Consider the following 27,622-nt stretch of genomic DNA (forward strand, 5'->3'; position numbering starts at 1 on the left):
ATAAAGATCTCGGCTCTCTCTTCTTCCTCCAGCACAAGCCAGATTCCTCCCATATCTTTTCATACAACGAGCTGGGCCATCTCTTGTCTATCGCTATGAGAAGCTTCTCTAGTGAGCCCGATTATGGAAGTCTCTGCAGCAGTTCTAGATTAATCGTGGGCCCAGTGGCGGGACCCGCTGTCTGTAAAGCCTGCGACCTTCACAGGCTACATCCGAATGTTCCCTGAAAACTTTAAAATGTGTTAAGTACCGTGCAAATTTCACCAGTAGAGTTAAAGCACCCAATCTTAACCAGTAGATACTTCAGTTTGACAAGAAATTCTTCCCCCTGTATGGGCAGCTCATACTTCTGCCCGCTCCCCTTTACTCCTTCCTTCATTTGGTCTTCGTCATCAGAGTTCTCCCGCCGTACGTAAATTCTTCATGTCTTCGCATTTAATAGGAGATACACTTAACCTCCGTTTAGCCAAAGGCTCGTCAACCAGCTGTTCAAAGTCCTCAGACGCTCCAGAGACCTTCCTCTAGGGCTCGGACAAGGGCAGGAAGTTCCCTTCATACTACTCCCCGTGACTATCTTCTCCCGAAGAACTGTCAGACTTACATTCGGCTGTGACTACCCCACGCCGGGTACTTCGTATAGTCTCTCTGGATGCCTTCCTACCCGATATCCCAAACGGGACCAAAGAATCACCACGTGGATATGAGGTCACACCTCGCGAGCCACCAGATCGCGGAATGACAGAATAGCCGAAAAAATTGTATCACAGTAAAAAAACAAAGTCCATAAATTTTAATTTATATGTCTGTTCGGTAGTCTACTGTAGGTACTGGATAAAAAGAATAATTAAAAACAATTTTGTTTTTATTAAATAAGGAAAATGCAGCAAAACAAAATTTAACTACAACTATAATGAAGTCACTTGTAGACTGACAGGTCATAATGAATTAATTTCTGTAATTTCAATTATATATTCTGTTAAATATTTACTGCACTACAATATTAGAATAAAAAAATCAAAAAAATCGTTATTTTCTTGACGCCTCAGTTCCTCGCTGTATATCATCGAGTATCGACTGAAACCAGTAATACGTCATATCTACCACTGATATTGGACAGTCTATTTTCACGTGCAAACAGTCTAAGTCAAGTTCAGTGCTCCTGTTGGCAAAAATTACATTTAATTAATGTTTATAAAAAAACTTAATTGTTTACTAGCGTAACAATAAAATGTAAACTATTTTACTTTTCTTGTTTTTGTGTACTTAAAACTTTTGGTTAACAGAAAACAGCAACATTTTAAAAATAGTTTCAATAATTAAATACTTTCAATAATTAAATACATTCATTCAATTATTTTCAGCTAAGTATTTTGTTTCTATAATACCAATAAAAATATATCAAAACAATGTATACCATATATAAATTTGAATCTAAATCTTTGTGGTCTACTGTAGATACTGAAAAGAAAGAAGAATTAAAAACAATCTTATTTTTTGACGTGGGTATTCATGGAAAAACACCGAAAGAGACTATGGACTTCATGCTTAGCAGTGAGGAAAACTGGAGGAAGGTTGCTGAATACATAAAGACAGTGTTACCACAAAAGAATGTAGATGAAAAAAGGTTGGGTTATTAGTATGTTAGGTTGGGTGGACAGCCTCAGCGGTGAGAGCCAGCATGCTTAGGTGTGCTGGTTTCGATGATCCGCTGAGGACTCCATCGGGTATGTTGTTAGGATAAGAGAGTATTACAAAAATCCTGGGGCCACATCACGACTTATAGGTATATGGTTCCGTATAGGACAAAATAGTGAATAAAAAATCTCAAAAGAGCCACCGGTAGGCCTGACCTGCCATGCCGATATATAGCCGGTAGGTGGGGAGGGCCTATTAGAGTAACGGACACTCCCCTGGGTGGCGTAATACCATCAAGTCGGTCCGGCCCAGGGGAGTAGAGATAAAAAATAAAAAAAAATTTAATTTTTATTAAATAAGTAATACGTCAGAAGAATGAATATATTTTTCCCCGTTTTTGTGTAAACAGAAAATAGTATTGTTTTTCTGTAAACAGATTAGTTCTTTTGCTGACATGAAACCACGGATGGTGTGTAAATAATAAACAAATTAAAAGATAAAATTTATAGATAAAGCATCTTTATATCTCTTCCCGGTTCTCTAATTCTTGTTAACAGCAGGCTAAGACAAAAATGCCAAGTTCCTAAGTTACATTTCATTTATTTTGCGTTAATTTTGAAAGTCTACGTTTGGATGGGCATGACAGCTTCAGGAGTACATGCGCTAAATTACGCTTCTATTTATCAAAGAATGTAGAACCTGGCGACGGATGGATATAAATCTCTATGGTTTGTGAGTACAGATCCACAGAAAGGTTGAATTTGAATTCGCATTTGGAACTACCAGAATTCATTCACTCGGGTACAGTCTAGCATAGCTAGATTTACCAGCAAATAATCTATAAAAGGAAAGTATTTATAAATAGAAAAACAGAGTGAAAAAAATGTATCCAGAAACAAGTTTCACATACAGCTTATCAACATAAAGAACAATTCGTCCGGAAGATGGACATTCATAAGTTTTCCAGAAGAACTGAACATACTACCATCATAAAAAGAAGCCGGCCAGTCAGATTTACTAACTCATCAGGCACTTGAATTACTTTAATCCTTCATACAAAGCTGCATTATGTTTGTTTCTTTATTATGTTTCACATAAAAAAAAATTATTTGTTTTTCATTTTATTCTTCCACTACTCTTTGTGATACACTAAGCAAAAATATGGAAAATAACTCATTTGGTTATCATATATATAGATGTATAATTCATTCTGTATGGTTATCATACTATAGTCATATATCTTTTTATATATACAGTATATATTTATATTACAGAATGTTTTACCTCTAGCCGCATTAAACATATCACTATGTCCTGGAGAAAGTATTCTGCTTTATTTAGTTTTCATTCAGATATAACTCAATCTAGAGGACTTTCTCATATTCTTTGTAAAATAATGACAATTATTTATTTTACTTATTTATTTTAATTATTTACAAAAATTGATTTAGCTTGTGTTAATTTTTCACTTTTCACAAGAAGATTAATTCAAGAAAACATTTTCTATTTCTTTAAAGTGAAACAATTAGGGGTATTTGTAAAGAAAGCAGTTCATAAATGTATCTCTGATAAAAAAATATTTACAAAAGAATAATATTTCTATTAATATTTCATTATACAGAAATAAATCAATTGTAGAACAGATTTTTGTGTTTTTTTTTTTTTTTTTAATTTTATTATCAGATTATTTTCTGCATCTCTATTTTAGAAAGAACCATACATAAAATTTAATTTCATGAAAAAGAATGAGATAACTGAAACATTCCTAATCGTTCTTCTCGTTTTATTATTAATAATAAATATAAATTAAAAATATATGGAAACAATACTTATCTTTAAGCGTAATATCAAGCACAGTCTATTTTTTAATAAAATTTGATAGTATCTGCTTATTTAGTTATATGTGCAATACTTGATGAAGGATTAGGATATAAAATGTACCTACTTTTTTAAACAGTAATGTTTTAAAAATCTGTTTCCCAAAAAACGATTGTAGATGATTACATATGTCAGTATGTTAGTCAGCTTTAGAAAGACACCTAAAGAAAGAAGACCAATAAGTCTAAACCTTGGGCGAAATCATCTAATCTTGAGCGAAACTGAGCAAAAGATACAGAAAATAAACAGAAAATAAAGAATTTTGTCCAAACGAAGGTGGTAAAACATCATTATCTACTAACTTATATGTAATTTTACATTCGAGTTTTAATAATATACTACAAATGGACTGACAAGAAAAAAACAAAAAAGAAATTAGAGAGAGAGCTAATGAGGAATTATAATGGTATGGTTGAATAAACTTAAATTATAACAGTTTTAATTACCTCAATGGCAGTTACTGGTAACATCAAAATTACGTATGAAAAAAATTAAAACGAATATTCATAATATGTAGATATGAAAATAACGATTACATTATCTCTTTCTTTACCATAAAATATACTCGAGACGAAGAAGAATCGAAAGAAAAAAACTATTTTTTCCGATGACACGGTCTTGCATTCTATCTTATTGAATTCTGTACTCGAATAAGTACGGAAATATTTCTTACTTCTTCTGAATATTCATAAATTGGTTTTGCAGTTGACAACGTAAAGTTATTTAGTAATTGAATATATTTTGTTCGGTCTTATATGTACCGTGATCGTGCATGATCATTATCATGCACGATCACGTGGAGATATACGTTTAATGAAACGTACTTGTTATCTGTGATTTTATTGCTTTGTGTGCGACCTTTCGGTAGTTCGAGAGGAATTAATAAATTAGGCTGTTGGTGGAGCCATAGTTATTACTATTACCCACAATAACCTTATATTTAAGTGATTCAAGGTTAAATCACTAACGTATTTGAACTTTACCCTGAGAGTATTATATCATCGAAAGTCTGTTTCTATCTTGTAGTATATACAAGCAAGGTTTATAAACGATAAACCTTTTATTTTACTAATTTATACGAGTATTAATAAATGAAAGTGAATATTCTAATTAATGTAAGAATATATATAATAATAATACGAAGATAACTATGGAATGCATTCTCTAACCGTTAGGTAATATTAATAAATCTAAACTGGATTATAAAAGTTTCAACAAAATTAATTTAAAACATTATGAAAATTAACGGTTTTCTTAATGCATTAATAAACTAAAGACACCTTCAAGTGCCAGACATTTATTAAAATAGTATTTCTTTTTGATAGAGAAAATCATTTCAAATTTACTATTAATATTTGTAGGAGGATAACTTTGCCTTCAGAATTAAAATTTATGTTTTCTTTCTCTTAGTAGAATTTTTTAAATTAATTTTTTGTAGGTATTATAAATATTATTTTTCAACAGCATCCTAAAACTGTAAAGAAACAAATAGCAATGTGGAATTGATAATCATAAAATTTATTTTAAAAATCACGGTCAAATTTAATGGATTATTTTGTAGTTTTTGTTGATCATAATAAATAAAATAATGAAATTGGTAGGATAAAACTTTAATAATAATAATAATAATAATAATAATAATAATAATAATAATAATAATAATAATAATAATAATAATAATAATAATAATAATAATAATAATAATAATAATAATAATAATAATAATAATAATAATAATAATAATAATAATAATAATAATAATAATAATAATAATAATAATAATAATAATAATAATAATAATAATAATAATAATAATAATAATAATAATAATAATAATAATAATAATAATAATAATAATAATAATAATAATAATAATAATAATAACATGTTTGCCGTTCCGTTGATTTCCTATAGCTTTGGCGTGATAAATTGGACCCGGACAGACCTTGAAGGGCTTAATAGAATGATTCGTGTATCGTTCACGCGACACCGCTCCCATCACCCGCTCAGCTCTGTCGAGCGGTTTCACCTGTCCAGGAATAGAGGAGGAAGAGGCGTTGTGGATTTGCGGGAGGTTCATGCAAAACAACTGCTGAATCTCCGGAAATACTTCCTAGAGAAGAGCCAATCCAGCTTGCTCCACGGGGTTATAGTAAAAAGTGACAGTAATCTAACCCCATTGCGCCTCGGGGATGAGAAATTTCAGCCCCTTGAGGATACCTTCTCCGAGATCAGTGTGATGGATAGGTGGCGTTCGAGGGAGTTGCATGGGAGGTACTATGCGGCGCTTATGGATGAAGCGGTTGATCGAGATGCGTCTGTGGCCTGGCTGAAGTATGCCGAGTTGTTTGCTGAGACGGAGGGCCTTGTATTTGCTATACAGGACAGGGTCATCAGCACACTCAGCTACAGAAAGCATGTCGTCAAGGATCCTGCTGTAACCATTGACCTGTGCCGTCTCTGTGGATCGACCAACGAGTCCATCGAACATGTCGTTGGCGGGTGTCAGTTTTTAGCTCCAAGGGAATATACAGTCCGACATAACAACGTGGCGAAGATACTTCATCAGAGACTGGCTTTGGACCTGGGTCTTCTCTCCGTTTCAGTCCCGTATTTTAAGTATGCTCCTCAGTCTGTATTAGAGGACGATCAGTATAAACTGTACTACGATCGTACTGTTCTGACGGACAGGACAGTGGAGCATAATAGGCCAGACATCGTTCTGACCAAGAAGCAGGAAAAAATCACCTTCCTGATTGATGTCACAATTCCATTGTCCACCAACATAGTGAAGAAGTACACGGAAAAACTAGTGAAGTATAGGGATCTTGCAGAACAAGTCAGGGAGATTTGGGACCAGGAGAGCGTAACAGTGGTCCCGGTGGTTTTGGGCGCGATGGGAGAGATTCCACGTTCTCTGCATGGTTCATTAAGATCCGTTGGAGCACCAGCAAATCTGTTCCGACCAATGCAGAAGGCTGTGTTGCTGGACACATGCCGCTTGGTCCGTCGGTACATCACAAGCTCGAGCGATAAGATAACGCCTGTTCTTGAGGGGCCACCTGATCGTCATCAGATGGAACTGCAAACGGGGGACAATGGCCGTTAACATCTGGCAGTTCATAAGTTGTTATGTCTGGTATTTTATCTTTCATTCTTACATTTTACCCATAGTTTTTTTTTTTTTTCAATAGTTCATGCTACCATATAAAATGCACGTCAGAACAATAGTTATAGCTCCTGCGCCTTGCCTATGGGCCGGCCAGGATGCTTTTTTACTGGGCTTGCCCAAGAGAATGATGATAATAATAATAATAATAGATAAGGAAAAACGAGTATGTTTTGTTTTTTCAGAACAGAAAGGGGTGCATGATATGATCATATCGTCCATATGATAAGGAAATGCTTCATCTGGACAAAAATAATACTAACTGCGTTAGAAGAAAAAAAAAGAATTTGGGGTTGATCTGGATCAATTACTAGAAAGCCTTCAATAATGTGTCTTACGGTTTGATATTAAGAATTTTGATGATGACGAAGGTCCATCCATGATCATCAGAGTATAGCAGAAGATATGAGGAATGGAGAACCCGACTACTGATCAATAAGGGAATCGGAACACGAGAACGGGAACAATCTGCATACCAAGAAGCATATTTCAGGGAATTTACTGTCACCGTTACTTTTCTGCTTAGCGCTGGTATCTCTCACGCATCGACTGTGAACCAATAAATTGAGGTATGAAATGCTTAGCAACGTGGAGCCAATTTTGTACATACTGTATATGGGTGATCTAAAACTAATAGCGAAAAGTTTGAAAGAACTTGATAGGATATTACTGACAGTCGAAGAATTCAGCAGCGATATCGGAACGAATTCGGATTGGATAAGAGCGGGAAGGTCGTTCTTAGAAGAGGAATGGGGGCTGAAATTTCCAAGGAGAATGGGCGAGATGAGTACGATCATAAGACAATTACAGCACGGAGAAGTATAAAAATATCCTTAAATCAAGAATGTAGATGTCAAGGAAAAGCTGATTAAAGAATACTTTAGGAGAGTAACATCCATCCAAGGAAAAAGGCTGACCTCGAAGAACAAAATCACGTTGATAAAAAACTTTGCCGTACATATGTTGAAATACAGCTTCAGCATGGTGGAATGGACAGAAGCGGAGACAGGCGAATTACTCGTAGGTCATAGAACGAGGAAATTACTCACGGTGAATGGAATGATGTATATGTGAGCAAACGTGGATAGACTGTTTGTCTTGCGGAAAGAAGGGGACAGAGGATTGCGGCAAATCGCCGCAGCATATAGAAATGCATATAGAAAAACTGACCTGACCTGTTTCTGGTTATATAAAGATATGCATTAACATAGAAATGGAATAATCAGTGAGCTAGAGGTGTGGATTTTCAGTGATAGCTTTACTTACATTACATGGAATATTTAATTAATAATACATCAAAGATTGCATCACTCATTCTTATAAAAGAAAATAATTTCAAACAACTTTTAGATCAACTTTACCATTACTGATGAAGATTAAATAATGGTCGTTTCTTTAGCAGAAGATGACCCGAGATTTGATTGATAGATCTAAGTAGATAAATCACTTACCCTTAGCTCTATTTTGTCCTAGTTGACAAAAAAAACAAAAACAATAAAGACATAAAGACAAATTTCATTGTTTTACTCGCAAACTTATCCTGATATGTAGTAGTATGTAAAATGAAGTTGAACACTAAAAAATACATAGAATAACCGTGGTTACAAGGCATGAAAAGTATTATCACTTTTTTAAGGATGGGTGTAACTCTAGCCACTTTCCAGCTTTGCAGAAAATCTTCTAATGCGAGATAAGATAAATATTCTCCAATGATATCAACAAATTCAGTATCACTGTATACAGCAATATTTGACTCACCATCAAGTCATACATCCATTTGAAGCTTCAATTGTTTCACGATAATGATAACTTCTTGAGAGGTTATAAGGAACATACTGATTACTTTTACAGTCTGACAGATTTACCAATGAGACTGATCCAGCTAGAAATGACTGCATCAACAGCCACAAGAATATTACTTTTTTATTTATGCACGAAGTTTGGATTTTTCTACAAATATGCAATTTTGGAACCTAATCTGCTGATATAATATCACATAGTCATCAACCTTATAATTTATAGAGATGACTTTCTAGTTTTACCAATGCGCCGAATTCTGTCTATAAATACCAGTAAGAGTGGGTGGTATCAATTGATTTTTAATACTTCTTATTTCCTTTTGCTTATAGCAAAGATTAGTACCAGTGGGATTATCTTGTAAGTCCAGTACTCTCCACTAAATTATATTTATTATTCTTCTATTAGTTTTGAGAGCAATCTTCACGCTCTGGCCTTGTGCAAGAGTTATTACAATTCTTAAAGCGTAACTTGCTGAAATCTGGTAACCAGACGGACAATATTTCCAGCCCAGAACCCATCTTAGACATTTGACAGTGAAGGGAACTAATGATTTTAGAGATTATTAACCTCTCTGGTGCCAAATAAGTTTATAAGGATGTAGTGGATCAGCTTGATGACCCAACAAGATGAGTAATGCTCACCTGGTCAGCAAGATGACCAAGTCTGAGAAAATCCAGGTGATAGAGCTAGTTACGGATAATTCATAGGACCTGAAGTCAAGTTTTAAACGGATGTACAGATTGGCCGGGAAGTCACCGTACCCCTAAAGTTAACGGAAAATACAAGTTAGAATATGTGCTTAAAACATACGATAGTTTCGTTGGGGTCGGTTGGCAACAGCTTTTTACAACGTCAGACACTGAATAAAAGAACGTTGTGCTAAAATGGCTGATACCAGTAGTTACAGCATTGTGGAGCGGTTAGTGACAAGTATATGATATGGGTTCATGAATGACAACATACGAATCAAAAAATGAAGCTAATTAGTGATATGTTTCGGCAACACTTTAATAGCCGCCACCACGAAAAGCAACAATATTGGCTTGGGAAACAAATGCGCTGAATTAGGCAGTGTTAAAGACAGGCCGCGGTGTGGACGAAACGTTTACGCGGTTAGAAACATGTGCTGCTGTTGAAGTTTCCATTCAACAATACCCATTGAAATCGACTCGTAAACCGTCAGCTGACCTTCGTGTACTGCGGTGCCATATGAAAAGGGACTAAAAAGTTAGGCCATTTCGTCCGATGTTCATCAATGAACTGTCAGATGCAGACAAGGAACATCGCGATGCATCCTGTTGGGATTTATTAGAAACCTTCCCCGCTGCAGTGCACCGTGGAAAGATGCTTTTTACTGACAAAAAATTTCCAGCACTTTTGTTGGCTGCGGTATTCCAGCTGGTGATTACCAGCCTATCATGGCCACCACGAAGTCCTGATCTCACCACACCAGACAAATCATTTTGGAGAATTATCAAGGCACACATATATATGTTTTACCGATATGTATTTCGACCGAGTGGTTTCTCGAATGGCACTGAAAAAGGCACCGGGGATTGCCCAGCGAACTTGTACAGGGAAGATCCCTGTACAAGTTTATACGGGATATGGTGGGGTGGTATGCCTCGAGTTCTTTTTTAAGGGAAACGGGTGTCCAGGTGCTCACTAACCATGTTAATTTGAACCAATATCTGTTTTCGTTCCGCCTGGCAGCTGATGAGCTGTGTGTCTGCGGAGAGGTTCAGTCAAATGAACACCTGATGTTTAACAGCCCTGCTCTTGTGGGAGACAGGGACCGGGCCACCCTGGAACATAGAGGTCAAGGGGAAAATTGGCCACTCACAAACGGCGAGTCAATGTGGCGAGAGTGCGGTTGCTGTGTTCAACCGACATCAGTAGTTTACTTAAGGGAAAGACTCCTACCGTACTGCTGTCGGAAGCTAACCTAGAGATATATATGACTGATCATCAGCCAATTAAGGCTTCAAGCACTTTAATATGTTCGACAGGTACTTGCTGGCATTCAGCAACCTAGGCGTGGCAGCGAATCGCTGTCTAGACGAAGTAAATTTTAATTTATGGATGTCATATATATTTTTGGTATTTGACGGTGTGCGCCTACGCATTTTAGTAAATGTATGACAAGGAAGCGGTTGAGACGCGTAAGCCGGTGGTGTACCGCACCGTGCTTTGTCCGCTCACGCTGTTAGGTAAGCTCTAGGAGCTGTTTAGAACGCTCGTCACTAAACTGTTTCGAGGCTCAGTAGCCGTTTGTGGCACAGATATTCGGTCTTGTACTTTAGGGCGACCGAATGGGGTGATGGCAGGAGAAATGCCATGCAAACCAAAAAAAGTACACGTATCTGCACGTCGCTACACCACAAATGAAGATTTGCGTGACGCTGTGAGGAACGCCTTCCGTAAAGTAACACCATAAATGCTCCGTTACATGTCACATAGATGTGGCGACGTATAAAATTGTGCCTTGCAACATGAGGACAAACACACAGACCCACTGGACCATTAAAATTAATACTATGTGTCAAATGAGTAAATAAAATAAATCATTTTTATATAATATTATTCTTTTATAATTCATTACAAATTTTTATTTCTGACTATAGGGCGTACGGTGACTTGCCGGCTAATCTATGGAAGAAAGGGAAGCTCCCTTTTTCGTAGTAATTACGTTTTTACTGGAAAGGGACACAACGCCTCCACCTCAACTGGTTGTAATCCCAACTGACCCAAAGAAGATGACAGATGGGTCTACCTCATGAAAAATGGTCTGGGATTCTCTGGTGAGCCTACAATACTGACCCTACAGAAAAACCTAGGTTAAAGAGAGAAAGGATTCGAAGCTTTCCATCATCTTTTCAACATCTCAACATTTTTTTATGAAAACGAGGGATCATGGAACCAATCTAGAGATAATGAATGACCAGCAGGCCACAAAATTGATGGAGGCCCTATCACTAAAAGTAGTGAACTGAACGCTTAGTAGCAAATCGAGTGTAAGACTCACTTTTTATTAGAGCAATTCGTATTGAAAAAGAGAAATTTAATCCATCATACAAATACAAAACCTCGATATTAGGAGAAGAGTAAAGGATCTCCTTTTGCATTCTTATTTTAATTAGGTTGTATTTATTTTATTTTACTACCTGTATCGCTAATTTTAGTTAAGTTGTGATTAAGTTAGCTAATGGAATTAGAGATCCTTCTGCACCATTGATTCAGTTTTCATTTTCCATATATAATAGGTCGATTTTCCGCTTGCTTGAGAAGTGTTTATTTAGGTATTAATTTGCAAAACCATGACTTATTGACTTATTTTCTAAATGACCGATATTTTTCTGTTACTTTTTTATAACTTTATTTCACTTTCTGTTTTCATTTTTCATGTTGTATTTATATCCGTTTATTATTTTTTCACGTTAGTTGGGGCTTATTTCATGGTAATATGTTATTTTGTTATTCATATTAAGTTGGTTTAAAGCTGTGTCATATTAATTTTCTTTTATGTTTTATTTTATTTATTTTGTTAGTTTTACGTTTGCCTTGCGCTAGTTCCCCTCATTTTATGTTTATTTTGGTTATTTTACTTTCATTAAGTGCTATAGTGTGTTCTGTTTTATATTTTTTTACGATCTATTGTGTTAAGAAAGGAATAGGATGAATTTTACTTTTGAAATCGATATTCCTAAGGTAATTAAAATTCACAATATGTAGTTCAGGGTTATCATAAACGGTTCCTGTACGGAGACGAAAATTTCATATTCAAACTGTGCATACGCAAAAATTATTTTTAAATATTCTCACCATACGACAAAATGTTAAACACCAAGAATATCTTTAAAATTAAAAAAGCTGACAACACACTTGCAGGACATTCCGCCACGCAGCTGTTTGCTGATGCACGACAGTCTCAGGCCGGTTGGAGTTTCCTATATTCGACGGAGGAGGTCTCTGACTTGGAGAGATGCGAGTCGTTGATGGACGTTTCCGTTGTGGGAGAAGAAGGATCTGCAGGACAACGGCGTGTAGTAAGTAAAACAGAAAAAGTGTTTTGCTCACAATATGAGACTTCTCTTTCGTAGTGTGAGGGAGCTGAATGTGTTGGTCCGACAACACTCGACAACTAAGATCGACATTAAGGAATGCTCTGGAGACATGGACAGCAGCGTTCGTATGTTGGAGTCAATTGAGGAAGTTTTAGGCCGGCAAGAAGACGAACTTCAGAGGCGACAACATGTTCGGCAAGTGCGAAAGACGAAGCCACGCAGACTTTCCAAATCATCTCTGATGTGGCCGCCTAAAAAAAAGATGGGGGATTGGGACGAGCTACGACTTGGTCGCTTGAGCAGCTGCGGTGGACGGTCGGAAATGGGGTCCCTGATGCCGATCTTGAACGGCTAGTCCTTAGGAGGCCCGAGAACATATTCCAGTCCTCTACCCTTGTTGAGGGGAAATAATTTATTATCGAACGATTTTAGTTCAGCAATATTACAAAATTACAGACGTAGTTTTCTGATGCAGTGTATATCACTATTATATCACAATATACACATCATGTACAATCCGATTTATCGCAGATACCAGTACAGTAATGTGTGTGTGAGTTCAGATACATATAATGATAATCATTTAGGTACGATTTCAGTAAAACGACCACTAATGCTCAGGCTTTGGTTTCCGCCAGACACAATAATTTAATTATTGAAAATAATACTACACGTTAAATAATATTACGCTATTTATTTTGAATTTGCTTTTGTTTATAAAAGCAATAAACAAATTATTTTTAGTATGAATAAAAGGAATAAGATTTAAATTCCTTCATGTTAATTGATCGATATCTGAAAAAATCGTACTTATTCATTAAAAAAATTAGAACAGAAAATAATAAAATCATAATAAGAATTACTCTGGTTTAAATATAGCGGATAGTAATTCGTGCGTTACGTCTTCGTAAGGAAGTTGGCCAATTTTTTCTCTTTCTTTTATTTCACATATTGCTCTTTGTATGCATTTCATTCCGTTCAGACCAAACCTAGAAAATAAAATAATAACATCATCTATAATAGTTAATCTTACTGCATCAAGTATTACGTGATATATCAACATAATATAATCCTTAAAAAAGCTTATTGTTTACCGAGTACTTTTAAACAAAGTAGTTGTTAAGAAAGTGAGTTTTTGCCTTCATTAGCTCGATAAGTTTACATATCATTTTTAAAATGTGAACAGTGGAATAAATCAGCAAATTCTGTCTACAGAAGTCAACATAGTCTTCTATTATTACAAACGCTTTTAAAAACATGTTAAATTGTGAGATAATCTTGTAAGTTTTACTAACGAAATTAATACGTCGTGATCAATACGATGAATTTAAATTAGCTAGTTTACATTTTGTTATTATAATGAAGTCACAACGATCTGGAGACTGATAAGACGACTTGAAAGTGATACATTAATAACGCTACGTGTAGTATGTTTGCTTTTATTCACTATTGGTCTAACTAGGTTTTAGAACAACATTTACGCTGTATATACTATTTTAGAAAATACCCAAATTATTGAAAACACTTATGGTAAATACTAACAAAATTAATAGAAAGTTTTATATTCTTACAATAGTACTTTGTTAAAATATTTTATAAGCTTTAACAACAATTTAACTGCAATATATCAGTGTAAACAATCGGAGATTTTTTTAGATTTCAGTATGAAAATTCTCAAAGTAATACTTCACATTTGACATAAGAAATATGAGAAAATTCTCATGGTTTGGTTTTAATGTCCGTCACTACCTAAGAAACATGTTACACAAAGGATCGTTTTATTAATTATTTTATATAATTACTTCCTTATACTTTAAATTCAAATTTGAAAAAATAATAAAATTCTACACAATACAACATGTAAATGTTTTTATTGCTTAATTTATTCAAAAAAGAAATATTTAACTTTACTTATTTGAAAAGAAGAAATATATCAAAAGGATAATATTTATGATAAGAGTTTTTATTTATTGTTCGGTGTCACTCAATCAACATACAGATGCATTTTTTTAAAACTAACTGTTCCCGTTACTTATTAAACTATGCGATGAGTTGATTCAAAGAAACGGTTTTTGACTATATCCGAAAATTAAATTTTATTTTAACGAAAGTCAAGTCTCTTCTATTTATGAAAAATAATAAGTTTAATACTGAAAATTGGTTGATATTTTCTGAAATATATTTCCTGTAATTTTTTTAATAACGGTCGAAAATTCCGTTGTTTTAGACAAAAGTCTTTTGATAATTGAAAGGGAACTAATCTTGTTCAAGACTTAACGTTCTCAAGAATCAAAAAGTAGCAAGAAGATTACAAATTTTACCAAGAGCCCAATGGATTCTACATCCAAAATTATAATAAGTGCTAAAATCAATGAATGTATTTTTTTTATCTTCGTTCTTGACATGTTTTGGTTGAATTAGAAAGTATAAGAAAACCTGTTCCACCAAGAGAGATGCGGTGCTCCAGTCTGGGATTTTGAAAGAAGTTTTAGAAAATAATAAAAAGAAATTATATGCTTTAGTTCATCAAATGTTTTGACGAAATCGAAGAAACAGATAATCATTTTTAAATGTGAGTGATGTTTTTATAACTTCTGGCCAAGGTTAACGTAACCTTACGTGTTTCGTAGCTAATCATTTCATAAAGCGTCCACTCGCACAAACATTTTAACGCAGAATTCTTTTTTTCTTTTTAAATTGTTCTTAAGTTAAAGAAAATAGTCAATGAAAATACAAAATATTCTAAAAACAATTACATTTTTCTAAAATAATAAATTTTATATGTCTAATTAAATGAAAAATTTTAAAATAAAATTTCAAAATGCTGGAAAATTTAGTTTTTTAATTGCAAATTGTGAGGTTATAAGCTAACAGGTAGGTACTGCTATAGTTATTTACAATGAAAATTTATTTATATTTAGCGAATTTTCTTCATTGCTAAGAAATTGCAAAAAAAGATTGATTTTATTCGTATATTTTTATTTCAGTAGAGCTGTGTTATTGCTCCAATAAATTAATGAATTGCATTCTTTTAAAAAAAAAAACTTACAGATGAAGTGCAGTTTCCAGATGTCTGTTTACAGTTCTGCGGTCTCTGTGAGCAAACCTAAACGTTTGAGGGAGAGGAAAAGGAAAGTCAATCTCGTGCAAAGTATTTAAAGTTCGATGAACGTTAGTTGATTTTAAGAGAACCAATGACACCTAAATAGAAAAAAAATCATCGGATTACTTATCTGTATTTTTAAAAATAATAGTTATATTTAATACATGCAGTAAAAATTCTTTAACCCACCGGGTTGGTCTAGTGGTGAACGCGTCTTCCCAAATCAGCTGATTTGGAAGTCGAGAGTTCCAGCGTTCAAGTCCTAGTAAAGCCATCTATTTTTACACGGACTTGAATACTAGATCGTGGATACCGGTGTTCTTTGGTGGTTGGGTTTCAATTAACCACACATCTCAGGTATGGTCGAACTGAGAATGTACAAGACTACACTTCATTCACACTCATACATATCATCCTCATTCATCCTCTGAAGTATTATCTAAAAGGTAGTTACCGGAGGCTAAACAGGAAAGAAAAAAAAAAGTAAAAATTCTTTAGATGTCTGAAATAGAAACTTCCCTGACTAACCAATATACATTAACTTTATACAAAAGAAATAGTAATAGAAAAAATAAACTTTTAAAAAAGTTCTGGAATGTGTTTTTTGATATGAATTTACAAAAATATACTTTGAGAACATGAATTGTTTAAAATAAAAAAATAAAAAAAAATTAAATAGGGCTAAAGAATAAGTAGAAAGCAGAAAATGATACTTTGTTATTCGACTGGTCATGGCCTCGATTACTGGCAAAAATGTGCATTCTCTTCATCATTTCATTCTCAGCATCATAAAAATCTTCTACATAATTTAGCGCACCCACGTAATGTGAATAAAATTAGTAAATAAATAACGCTATCCTGTGTGCTGGAGAAATGAATAGGTTGGACTTGAAATTTTTTTACCTTAATTCTTTCTGTAGTACAAATTTATTAATATATATCAACCAAACATCTTTGTAGTTTAAAACAAGGAATAAATTTATAAAAATATTATTAATCTAAAACGTGAACTTTTTGTTTTGTGAATTTTAAAACAAAAGAAGAATGGATGAAATCACTCTAGTGCATGAGAAAAAAAAATATTGCCTAGACCAGTGATTCTCAATCTTTTTAGCTCCACGATCCACAAAAAAGTAAAAGATTATATAATACATTTCGCTACTCTCTCCCCATTGAAACCTAGTTAAAACCGTTTAGCTGTGTTGATATTGATGGGTATGAACATGCATATATTAAGTGACAAACAAGAGCAATTTACAGGTTGCAACTTGATATGTATGTGATGCTTGTAATTTGGTCTGCTTGCATAATATTGTATGTGAGAACGTTATAAACATGCATGTGATACGTTTGAACAAGTTTTGCTTACAGCAGTATAAAAGAAAAGTAAGAAATTGCAGAACGTCAGTTTAATTTTGAATGCGGAGTGTGCTCTGGTGCCTTTGTTTAAGTTTTTAAAAGCATAGTTTCACTGACAATAAGAACAATTGAGGTTTTAGTTTTTTAGTGTGCGTTAAAACGGTGTAACTGTTTTTTTTTTCAATTAGATTCTTATGAAAAATGGATAAATTTGTGAAAAAACGAAGTGAGCCTTCTACATTCAGTGAATCAATTGATAAAAAGACAAGATTGTACAATGTCAGTTATTTAAATTATTGTTTTTATCTCATTGGAGGAAAAGACGAAGTTCGTTGTTGTTTGCTTTCAAGTTTTCTCCGATGATAGCAGGAGCCATTAAAACTAATTCGACACTTGGAAACTAAACATCCGAATGATAAAAGTAAACCCTTGTAATTTTTTGAAAGAAAATTATGTACTTTGGGAAATCAGCAAAGCTTCTATTTTAAATCAAGTCATACTGATAAAAGTATATTTGAAGCATCTTACCTCGTAGTATTAAGAGTAGCTACGATATCCAAGCCAGAAAATCTCATAACGGCCTTCTGCGATTGATATTGTCAGTGTTTTATTAGGCGTAGAAGAAGAAACAAAATTGAAATTTTTTCGATTTCTAACGATACAGTATCAAGGCGAATCGATGATATGGTTGCCAATTTTCTCGATAAGATAATTCAGCAAGATAATTTTTTAGTAATCAGTTTGATGAACCAACAGATGTGGATAATTTTTCTCAGTTCTTATGTTTTATGAGATATGATTGCAAAGGGACAGATCAATCAAAGGAAATATGTTATTTTGCAAATCAGTATTATCCTGGTCACGCAGCAGGACAATGTCTTTTTGGTGTTTTTTATGCAGCTACTAAAAACTATAACATTAATTGGACAAAATGAGTTGTAGTATGTAGTGATGATGTCAAGGTAAAACAGGAAAGAACAGTGAATTTCTGATAAAATTAAAAGATCGTCTTATACCACGGGCGGAATGGACGCACTGCATCCTTCACAGACATGCTCTTGCCATAATAGAAATGCCGGAAAATCTCAAACAAATTCTTTGTAAAGTTGTAAAAATGGTTAATTTCATTAAGAATCAACTATTACAGAATAGGCTGTTTGCTAAACTATGCGATGAAATGGGAGAAAAGAAAAAAAATCTCTTCTTTTCCATGCAGGGGTCAGATGGTTATCGCGGGAAAAAACTGGTTATCGGAATAGCGAGAAGCATTAATAATATTTTTCCAGGATAAACAAACGCCATTCTCAATTTTTTATATAGAATAATGAGTATATGTTGCTGTTGGCTTACTTAGCTGATGTATTTTCACATTTAAACTACTTGAATGTGAATTTATAATTACAAAATAAAACATTTTATTAATGTTCGTGCTTTCATTAAGAAGATTGATATCTGGATTATTTCCCTTCAAGGCAAAATTTCTGATATGTTTATACTCAGTTCCGATTATCCTGAGAAAAATTTGGATGAGGAAGACATTACTATTCAGTACAGTTTGGATAGCATGAAGATGCATTTGTGTCAGTTAAAAATTCAGTTGGCGGTGTATTTCCGAAAGATAAAAATGATTTCTCGAAGGAATGGCTACTGATTCCATTTAGTGAAAAGGTTGTTGCAGCTGCTAAGTACCCAGTTGAGGGTCACGATCAGCTCATCGAAATTTCGGCCGATAAAACGTTGCAACTACACTTCAAATTTGAAGATTTAAATACGTTTTGGCTTCCTCCTAAAAGTGATGGAAATTTAGTTACAGAAGCATTGAAAAATATTAATCCCTTTCGTCAAGTCTTACCTTTGTGGAAAGGGGTTTTCGTCTAGGGAACGCTAAGGGTTACGCTGAAAAATACGTACAGGAATCGTCTTTTATTACTTGAAAACAATTTGCTTTTGTGTGTTTCTAACATAGATCCACGTATGGAGAAACTTTTAAATGAAAAACAAACGCAACCATCTCATTAACTTATTTTCTAAGTTTATATGGGTTTTTATAATTTTAAGTACAATATTTAAAATTAATGATTTTTTCTCATACAATTATTTCGTTATTGTTTATGTGCAATGTTATTGGCTAACTTCGCGACCCCTCTTTTATATCATCGCAACCCCAGATTGAGAAAAGTTGGCCTATATGATACTTGCAAAAACGTTGGATTAACAATTGAATTATTATCAATTTAAATAAATAATAAATAAAATATATTAAGAAACAGTTAAATATTTGGGACAGATATTGAATATGTCTTGTATGTGGGGTGATAGCGTTAAGGAGACTAATGGGATTTTTGTTGAGGTTATCGAAATAAAACAGCAATAATATGAATATTACTGATTATTACTTGTTACTATCAATAAGAATAACATTATCGAATTGTTAGGGAATAATATTTTTTAGTACTCCTAGTTTTCCTTATTTTGATTAATGTCATGCAGTCGTAAACCAAACTTATAATTATGTAAGGTTTAACGAGTTAACTTACGACAACTTTTTTAACTTTAAACCTGATGGTTAAATCATTAGTAGTCATATATTTCATTAATTTTTCTGAATTTTAAAACCTACATTTCAATTTTTTTTTATTATTGTTTTCAATAGATTATTGATTATTGTTTCATGGATTTTCGAGGGCTTTTTGTGTATGTTCCAATTAACTAATTTATGTTAAAAATTAACAAATAATCTAAATTGTTAAATGTTAAATAAAACAACACAATAAAAACTTCAACACGCATCATGCGTAAAAGAAGCTGCATCAGAATTAAGATTTGAAAATTAAAAATATTTAATCACAATAAAAATATATATTATGTATTTTTATTTTTTAGGTGAAATTAAAGAAAAGAATGTTTGTGGCGGTGGAGTAATGGTAGGGGAAAAGGCTCGTAACATCGCTTGTCTAAGTTGTAAACGATCGCAGTGTTAAGACGCAGAGTTTTTTAAATGAGTTATTTAATTTTTAAACACTCTTATAAATGTTCAATTTTGTTGCTCCTGTTTAAATGTTGAAACTTAAATTTTTATTTAACATAGAACTTTTAAATTTAAAGATCTGCGGCTTCGGTCTGATTCACTCGGTTCTTTACACTTCATTCGTCTCCTTTCGGATGCACTCGGCTACTGACGGCATCACTCGTCTCTTTACAGTTCACACGGCTCCTTTCGGATGCACTCGCCTTCTGACGAATCAGCGGCTCCACCAACATTATATAAGCAAGCTCTTCACTATGTAAGTGTCTAGTCCTACTGCAGTCCAGTCTTACGGCAGTTCAGTTCCAATTCAGTTCATTTTACTTACAGAAATATTTACAATTACAATGAAACAGTTATAATTAATGTTATATTTCAATCATATTCAAACAATTAATGTTTTATATATATAAATAATATTTCAATCAAAATAAAATATTTATAATAACAAGAAATCAAGATTTAATGATAAAAATAATCAGCACCAACTTTCAACATGTATCATTTTTTGGTTCTCCGATCGCGGATATACGTCATAATCAACATTTTAAGAATTCTACATTTTTTAATCTACCAGAACTGCGGACAATTTCAAAAACATCATTCAAGAATCACCAACTTTGGTCTTCCGGCATGGCGGATATAATCTACAACCTTTCAAGAATCTTCACATGCAACAAATTTCATACAACCAGGAATCGCAACAATTATATCTAGAACATTATTTATTGTAATATCTTTTAATTTATTATTACATTTAATTTACATTGTTTCATAATTATTGTAGTATTTAATTATTTCACATATAATTCACATTATCAATAATTTACATTAATTTAATACTATTTTGGAAATGGAGCAATTAATTAAACAAAGATGTTTAGTAAAGGCCTGAATAACTAGGATTAGAACATTTACTCACATTTATGATCCTACACAAGGTGTTACTGCCACCTTACTAATTAAGTTAAGGAATCTTTAATTTGCAAGACAAATATAACACCATTTAATCAGAACTTTTATTGGAATAGGATGATGAGGTTTTAGAATCTGATCGTGTACAGGTCGAAGAAGATTTGTGAACTATAGAATCCAAATTATAAAATTTTATAGATAGAAGCAAAAAAATCTAATCAAGAAGTTAGCTCAATTTTATCAATTAAACAAACATAACTACAGCCAATTAATATACCTTTTTTTTTCCTTCTCCCCCCAACCGGATATCCAATTAAGTATAACTCAGTTGGGGAGAGTGTCCATTTACTCAAAGGTGGCGTCCCCCGCCCTACGGTAGTACGCCCGGCACGGCAGGTTAGCCTCCCCGGTCTCGGATCTTTACTTCTTTGTTTGCCTGCCTCAAATTCCCCGCCTCAGAGATGAGGTCTGGCTACGCCGCCCCCCACCTCCTCAGCAGGGAACCGGGTCTCGGTCTTCATGCCACGCCTCAAACCGGCGGCACCGACCCCACCTACACTCTTATTTGAAGGATGAAGCTTTAGCTATCATTAAAAATTTTTCACAATAGAATTTCTGAGATTCAACAAATTACCACAAATGCCAACTGTCATTACGTCAAATTCTCTGATAATCCCGCAGACTTATTGTATAGAGGTTGCTCACCAAGTAAATTGGTTGACATGTTACTTTGGTGGCATGGCTCTCCAAAGAGCCATGCCACCAATGTTGTGTTATCACAACCTTGTGTTTTCACCAACCTTGTGTTATCACAAGGCCAACCTTGTGTTATCACAAACTTCTGCTCATTGGCCGAAATATATTAATATTATCTTTAATAACTATTATATAAGTGCTGAATGTCCAGCAGAAAAACACAAGCACATTGTAATATCATTTGTATCTACTGTTGTACTCGTTTACACATAACGATTTTCATCACTAACTTTAATTCATAGTTTTAGTTTTTGTTTCAGATTTATTCATAATGCCAAATCAAGTCAATCAGAATGAATTTCTGGTTCTTTAATTACTCAGGAACTAGACCACACTTTACCTTTTTTATTCAACAATCGCAACACATTCATTTTAACAAAAAATTTAACGAAAATATTAAAAGAAAGTTAATGAAGCCGTTTCGACTTAAGTTTCTTAATTATCTTACATTTTCAAATTAATCAATAGTATCAATATTAAGATCATGGAATAAAACATTCATATATAAATAAATTTTTCTGATTTACTGCAAGATCTTAATGGTTAATAGAGGAAAAGATCCTCCCAAACTCCACAGATAACATTACCGGATCAGTTACCTAACCATCTACCTACGGAGCAGGAAAGCAGTTTATCTACCTACGAATCAGCAATCATAGAGTCACATCATTTTGTATTAGGGCTTTATACAACCAAATTCAAAAAGAGAAATAAAATTAAAAAATATATAAAAAAACTAAATCTATATATATATATATATATATATATATATATATGTGTGTGTGTGTGTGTGTGTGTGTGTGTGTGTGTGTATATTAATTATCTTATGAAGATTTATCACAGAACTATCAGTGTTTCAAGAGTGCATATCCTCTGAGAAATAAATTTCTTGTTAAAAATTGTTAGGTCAAAAGGTGGATAATTTTTGTCTGTATGCACTAAATCTTCAACATTTTTATTGATATCCAGATCACAATTTGTAATGACAAGATACAAAGCTGGGTCCAAAAACATATTACCAGTTTGTCCATTAAAAATATTAAAATCTAAACTGTCAACAGATTTCAAATCAACATATCTTTATGTTTGGTGTAGTAGCCAATTTTGACAGCAAGCAATCTGCTATTCCAAGTTACATTTGAAATATTGAAGTCTCTTAACATTGTGATATCATACTGATAATTATTAAATCTGTAAATCAATATATATATCAAAGTAAAATTCAGCATTAATCCAGAAAACAAAATGCGCTGAGTATTTGTTGATTACCTAACCAACCTTGTGTAAAGGCACTACATCATAAAGTGAGTGTATCAGTGAAGAATAAATTTCAACAGACTTTTTTCTTAATCCTCTAGATTCCATTAGATTCTAGTGAAACATCCTTCTGTAGTTTACTATTTTTATAAACTAAGTTATCTCTAAAATGTTTGAAAAAGAGATATCCTCTTAACGTGCCTCCAGCTACATGTAAAAGTAATTTTTCAGGTTAAGTCATGGTCCTAAACTTTGACATGGAAAGAATTAAAATATCATATTTGGTTCTCAATCTAGTGTATCAAGTATAATTAAGTTTCCGATCACTCAGTAACTGCACTTTTTTTGAAGTAACAGTGAAAAAGAAATAAAATTCTTTTATTAGGTCGTACCATTTCCATTTTGTCTATTATGTTACCAATTTTTATGACTTTCTAGATTTTGTAATCAAATACCTGGTAGAGATTAGTTAGCAGTTCTTTGTTTATGTTTATCAACCCAGTGATTTAAGTTTATAAATTTTATCTAGCTACAGGAAGCAATATTTTTCTTCACATCCATATTTACATTATCTTTCATTAAATCTACAATTCCTTCCATTTGCTTTTGAATAACTAAATTTAAGTGTTATCTTTTTTCACTCAATTTATTTTTTTGCAATTAAACAACTTGCTGGAGTCAAATTGAGTTAAGAATTATCTTCCATATAATCTTTTTTCCCTAAAGTTTAAACAAGTTTACAATCACTTCGTTCATATTATATAAAGAGTTCTTGTTAATAATTAGTGAAGAATGAGCTTGTTTTATTATATTTTCATACTTTTCAAGTGCATTATAAAATATTTTTTCTTGATAATAATGGCTTTTGCCTTTTTTAATGAAGTTAAAGTGAATTAGTGAATATTGGCCTTTTTTCATGTGTAATAACTGGGAAAAATAAGAGGATGAATTTGGGAATTTTATTAAACATAAATAATACATAAAGTTATTTCATATAAAATTAATTTCAATTCAGTAAATAGTTATTATGTCTGTAAGTCTTACCAGAGAGATAACTCTATGATTACTATGATTACTTTAATCATATCATTCATCTTAAATCAATATCATTTTCTATGTTTGTTTACATACAAGTAATAAATAAACATTTTCTTCCACCAATTTTATAATGTTGAATTATGGTATATAATTTTGATTATAGTTCAGCTAAATAGTATAAAAACGTGACAAACTTAGTAAGTTTTTAAAGTGTTGAAAAAAAAAGCCTTTTGTTATTATGTTAGAATCTGCTGTTTAATTTCTGAATTTGAAGATTGTAAATTAAATATCAATAATATTGACAATGTGCTGGTGAATAAGCATGATAATTGTACAAACTCGCTCAAGAAGGGATCATCACTCAGATTAATGGGAGAAAATAGTTGTAAGATATCTAACATCTGATTCTAGCAGCTAGCCAAAGATAATGTGGAGTGGGAAACAAAGTTCAAGCTTAATGTAATATTATTATTACTGTTTTTATTGTTATTTTGTACATGGAAGCTCTTACATCTTCATTAATCTGTTCCATTACAGATAATATATAACCGTTAACTCTTGCTATGAGCTAAAAACAGGTGACAAGAAGTAGCAAGTAGTTTGTCATCAGCTACATGCTGTTGACAAGGTTAAGGTGGCCTTAACCTTTCTTCAGCAAGGCAAACCAGTATTATGTTCTTGTATCTACTAAAGTAAGAATGGCAATCTCTGTCAAACATGAGTTAGAATTCTGAAATCAATTACAGACTTGCATCTTAGGGAAATATAAGATTTATCATCAATTTCATAAATGCTATTAACTTCCATTCTAATATTTTTATAGATTTCAGTACAATCCAAACAGAACTGTAATTAACAAAATTTCATCAAATCTCAGCGTTTTTAACCAAATTATAAAGAAATTTCTCAAGTAGATTTGATATCAGCCAAAAACACTGATATCAATATTATCTAAACTGTGGTTACTAGCAGTATACATTTAAACCAGGTTAATTAATCTTAGGTTAAAATGTTAGGTAAACAACATTGGTACGAATAAAGTGTTTCTTTGGTGAATGAGAGAGTGAGTGTTTATTTACAGTGTGTGTGATTTGTCTGAATACATTAAATTATAATAAGAATTACAGTAAAAATATTACTGGAGGAAAACAGTAATATTAAAAAATATGTAAAATGAAAATAATGCAGAAACTGTTCAAAGTAAATATCTACACCATCCATCCTTCTTTATAACTTAAGAACGTTCCTTAAAGTAGAGCATTAGTGTAGTTTTAAGTAAATTAGTTTTACTTTTTTTATCAAAAGTTGAGTAACAAACTGAAAAGAAAACCTCATCCCTTGTGCAAATGTGTACAACAATTCATATCTGCATTTGTTCAACACATTGCTTAAGCTCCGTTATGCAGATGTATGTAAGAATGGTAGTAGTCTTTCTTTATAAAAGGACAATTAAACCCGTAAAAAAAATATAACAAAACCATGTAGACAATGCAAAATGTACTTGTACCTTAGCTTCCAGTGTAAAGCAACAAGTTTGGATACTTGCTTCTCTATTTTTCTGTAAAATTATTGCAACAAATACATCAGATATCTTTCTTCAACCACGTCAAAATTTAGTGCTTTCTTTGCTGGTTTCAGTGGACCAACCAGTCTTTGTTGATTCAATTAAAATTGAATGTTTTGTATTGAAATTAATTTAATTGAGTATGAATTTTCTATGTTTCCTGCATTATACTATAGTCTTAATGACAAAGCGATAGTTATAATGCAACCTAATGTTTATTTAGTCATTGGGTATATGCATTTTAAAATGTAATAATTCTCAGTTTTAAAAAATTATTGTGCATACACAATAATTTTATAACAACACTAATGCTAATGTTGTTTCTCTTTTCACCCAAGAAACACTCCGAAAAAAAAAATCAATCAATTCTACTTCATATCCCTCTATATTATGAACTCATATATGAGAAATACTGTTGCATTTAAATAACTGTGCCTAAGTGCACCTTGCATTACTTAGGATTTACATCGTTGGATCATTAATATCTTTAAAGTCCTTGTTACTCTGATCAATATATATTTTTTTAAATATTTAATTTATAACACATTTAAATACATTTTAACTTATTTTATTTATTATGTGTACACCATTTTAAAAATGACACCATTAATGATTAATTACACCATTTTAAAAATGGTGTAATTAAGAGTATTATAATTAATGTATTCTTGTAGTTTCACATTTTAAGTTACATCTTTCACTGCTTGATTTACACTAAAAATACTATTATAAAGAAAATAATATATGTAATATAAAACAGCTGTTAAACTCAACTAGATTAACAGATTTATGTCCTTTTCATAAGTAAGAAGAAAAGATTTACATAGTTTATTTATCATTGATGTGGAGGTCATGAACCTGAACAGTATATAAATAATCGAAGATTTTAGGATTATATTTTTTTTCTAATGTTACAAAATTTCAATAATTTTCTTAATTAATATATTTTTATTCGTTGTTCATATCGATGAATTATAAAAATTATAGCGAATCTTTTAATAACATTCTTGATAGGGATCAGTTTTAATTTAATGTTAGATAGACGAAAACGCGTAACGAAAATATGTAGAAAGTTTAATTTTATTTATGTAGTTCATTTATAACAACCCTTCAGGCCATCTACTTCCATAATTGTGTAATGGAATTTATCAGCGATAAGCTTGCCATTTTGCGAAAGATTTATTTGAAAACAAATTTGATTGTTATTTTTTAGGTATTAAAAAAATAAGCTGTATGAAATGTTTAAATCTAAATTTTGTAAATATGTCCATCATCTGATAGAAAATAGGAGAAGTAGATGCCGGCTGACAAATTTCTTTACGGATTGGAGAAAAAATAATTAATTCCAGTAAACATAAGCAAGTAAAAAATGTATGGTTGGGGTAAGTTGTAAATGCTAAACAACATTCACTAATAAAATTCTACAATCAGGAATATAAGCGATGGAAGATTTTATGGAACAGCAATGTCTTTCGATATTAATCTTTGATAGATTTAATACTGACACGTAAAAATAATTATTATTTTGCTTCGTTTTTTTTGCCCCATTTTATATTTCATAGAGTTCTTTCCAGATTAATAAATTTGTGCCCCTGAGGACGTTTTCATTGATGCAGAAAAGTTTTAATACTAAACAATAAATATTGAAGCAGTTAAGTGCATACCAGTCATAGGTAAGTAATCTATTGAAAGAATAAATTAAGTTTTATTTACTCGGATAAATGTAACAAAGCTCGAAAATTACCAAGATAAGGACTAAAATCTGTACATTATACAGCGCTTAGGAAGCTGTCATCGAATCGGAAGGGTATTAATGGTAGATTAAGTTAATTTTTTTTTAACTCAGTAATATCACCTCAATTATTGTTCAACATTACGTAATACTGCTGGACTTAAACTTCTAAATTCTACCCATACAAATGAATTACATGTATCAAATGTAAAAAAAAATAAAGATTGTGAAATAAATGCTTAGATAATCATGGTAATATTTAAATACAATAATAATAATAATAATAATAATAATAATAATAATAATAATAATAATAATAATAATAAT

The 27,622-nt window shown here is 32.4% G+C and overlaps 1 protein-coding gene across 1 annotated transcript in view; it reads right to left on the reverse strand.

Moving 5' to 3' along the window:
- Positions 1-1,026: 1,026 nt before the first annotated feature.
- The window catches only part of LOC142317781 (uncharacterized), a 67,696-nt gene continuing 41,100 nt past the window's right edge, over positions 1,027-27,622 (reverse strand). The window contains exon 4 of the mRNA XM_075354330.1: positions 1,027-1,159. Coding sequence (XP_075210445.1) covers positions 1,027-1,159 — 133 coding nt within the window. The remainder of the gene's footprint in view (positions 1,160-27,622) is intronic.

This window comes from Lycorma delicatula, chromosome 1, assembly GCF_047948215.1.
Source record: "Lycorma delicatula isolate Av1 chromosome 1, ASM4794821v1, whole genome shotgun sequence".
Classification (NCBI taxonomy): domain Eukaryota; kingdom Metazoa; phylum Arthropoda; class Insecta; order Hemiptera; family Fulgoridae; genus Lycorma; species Lycorma delicatula.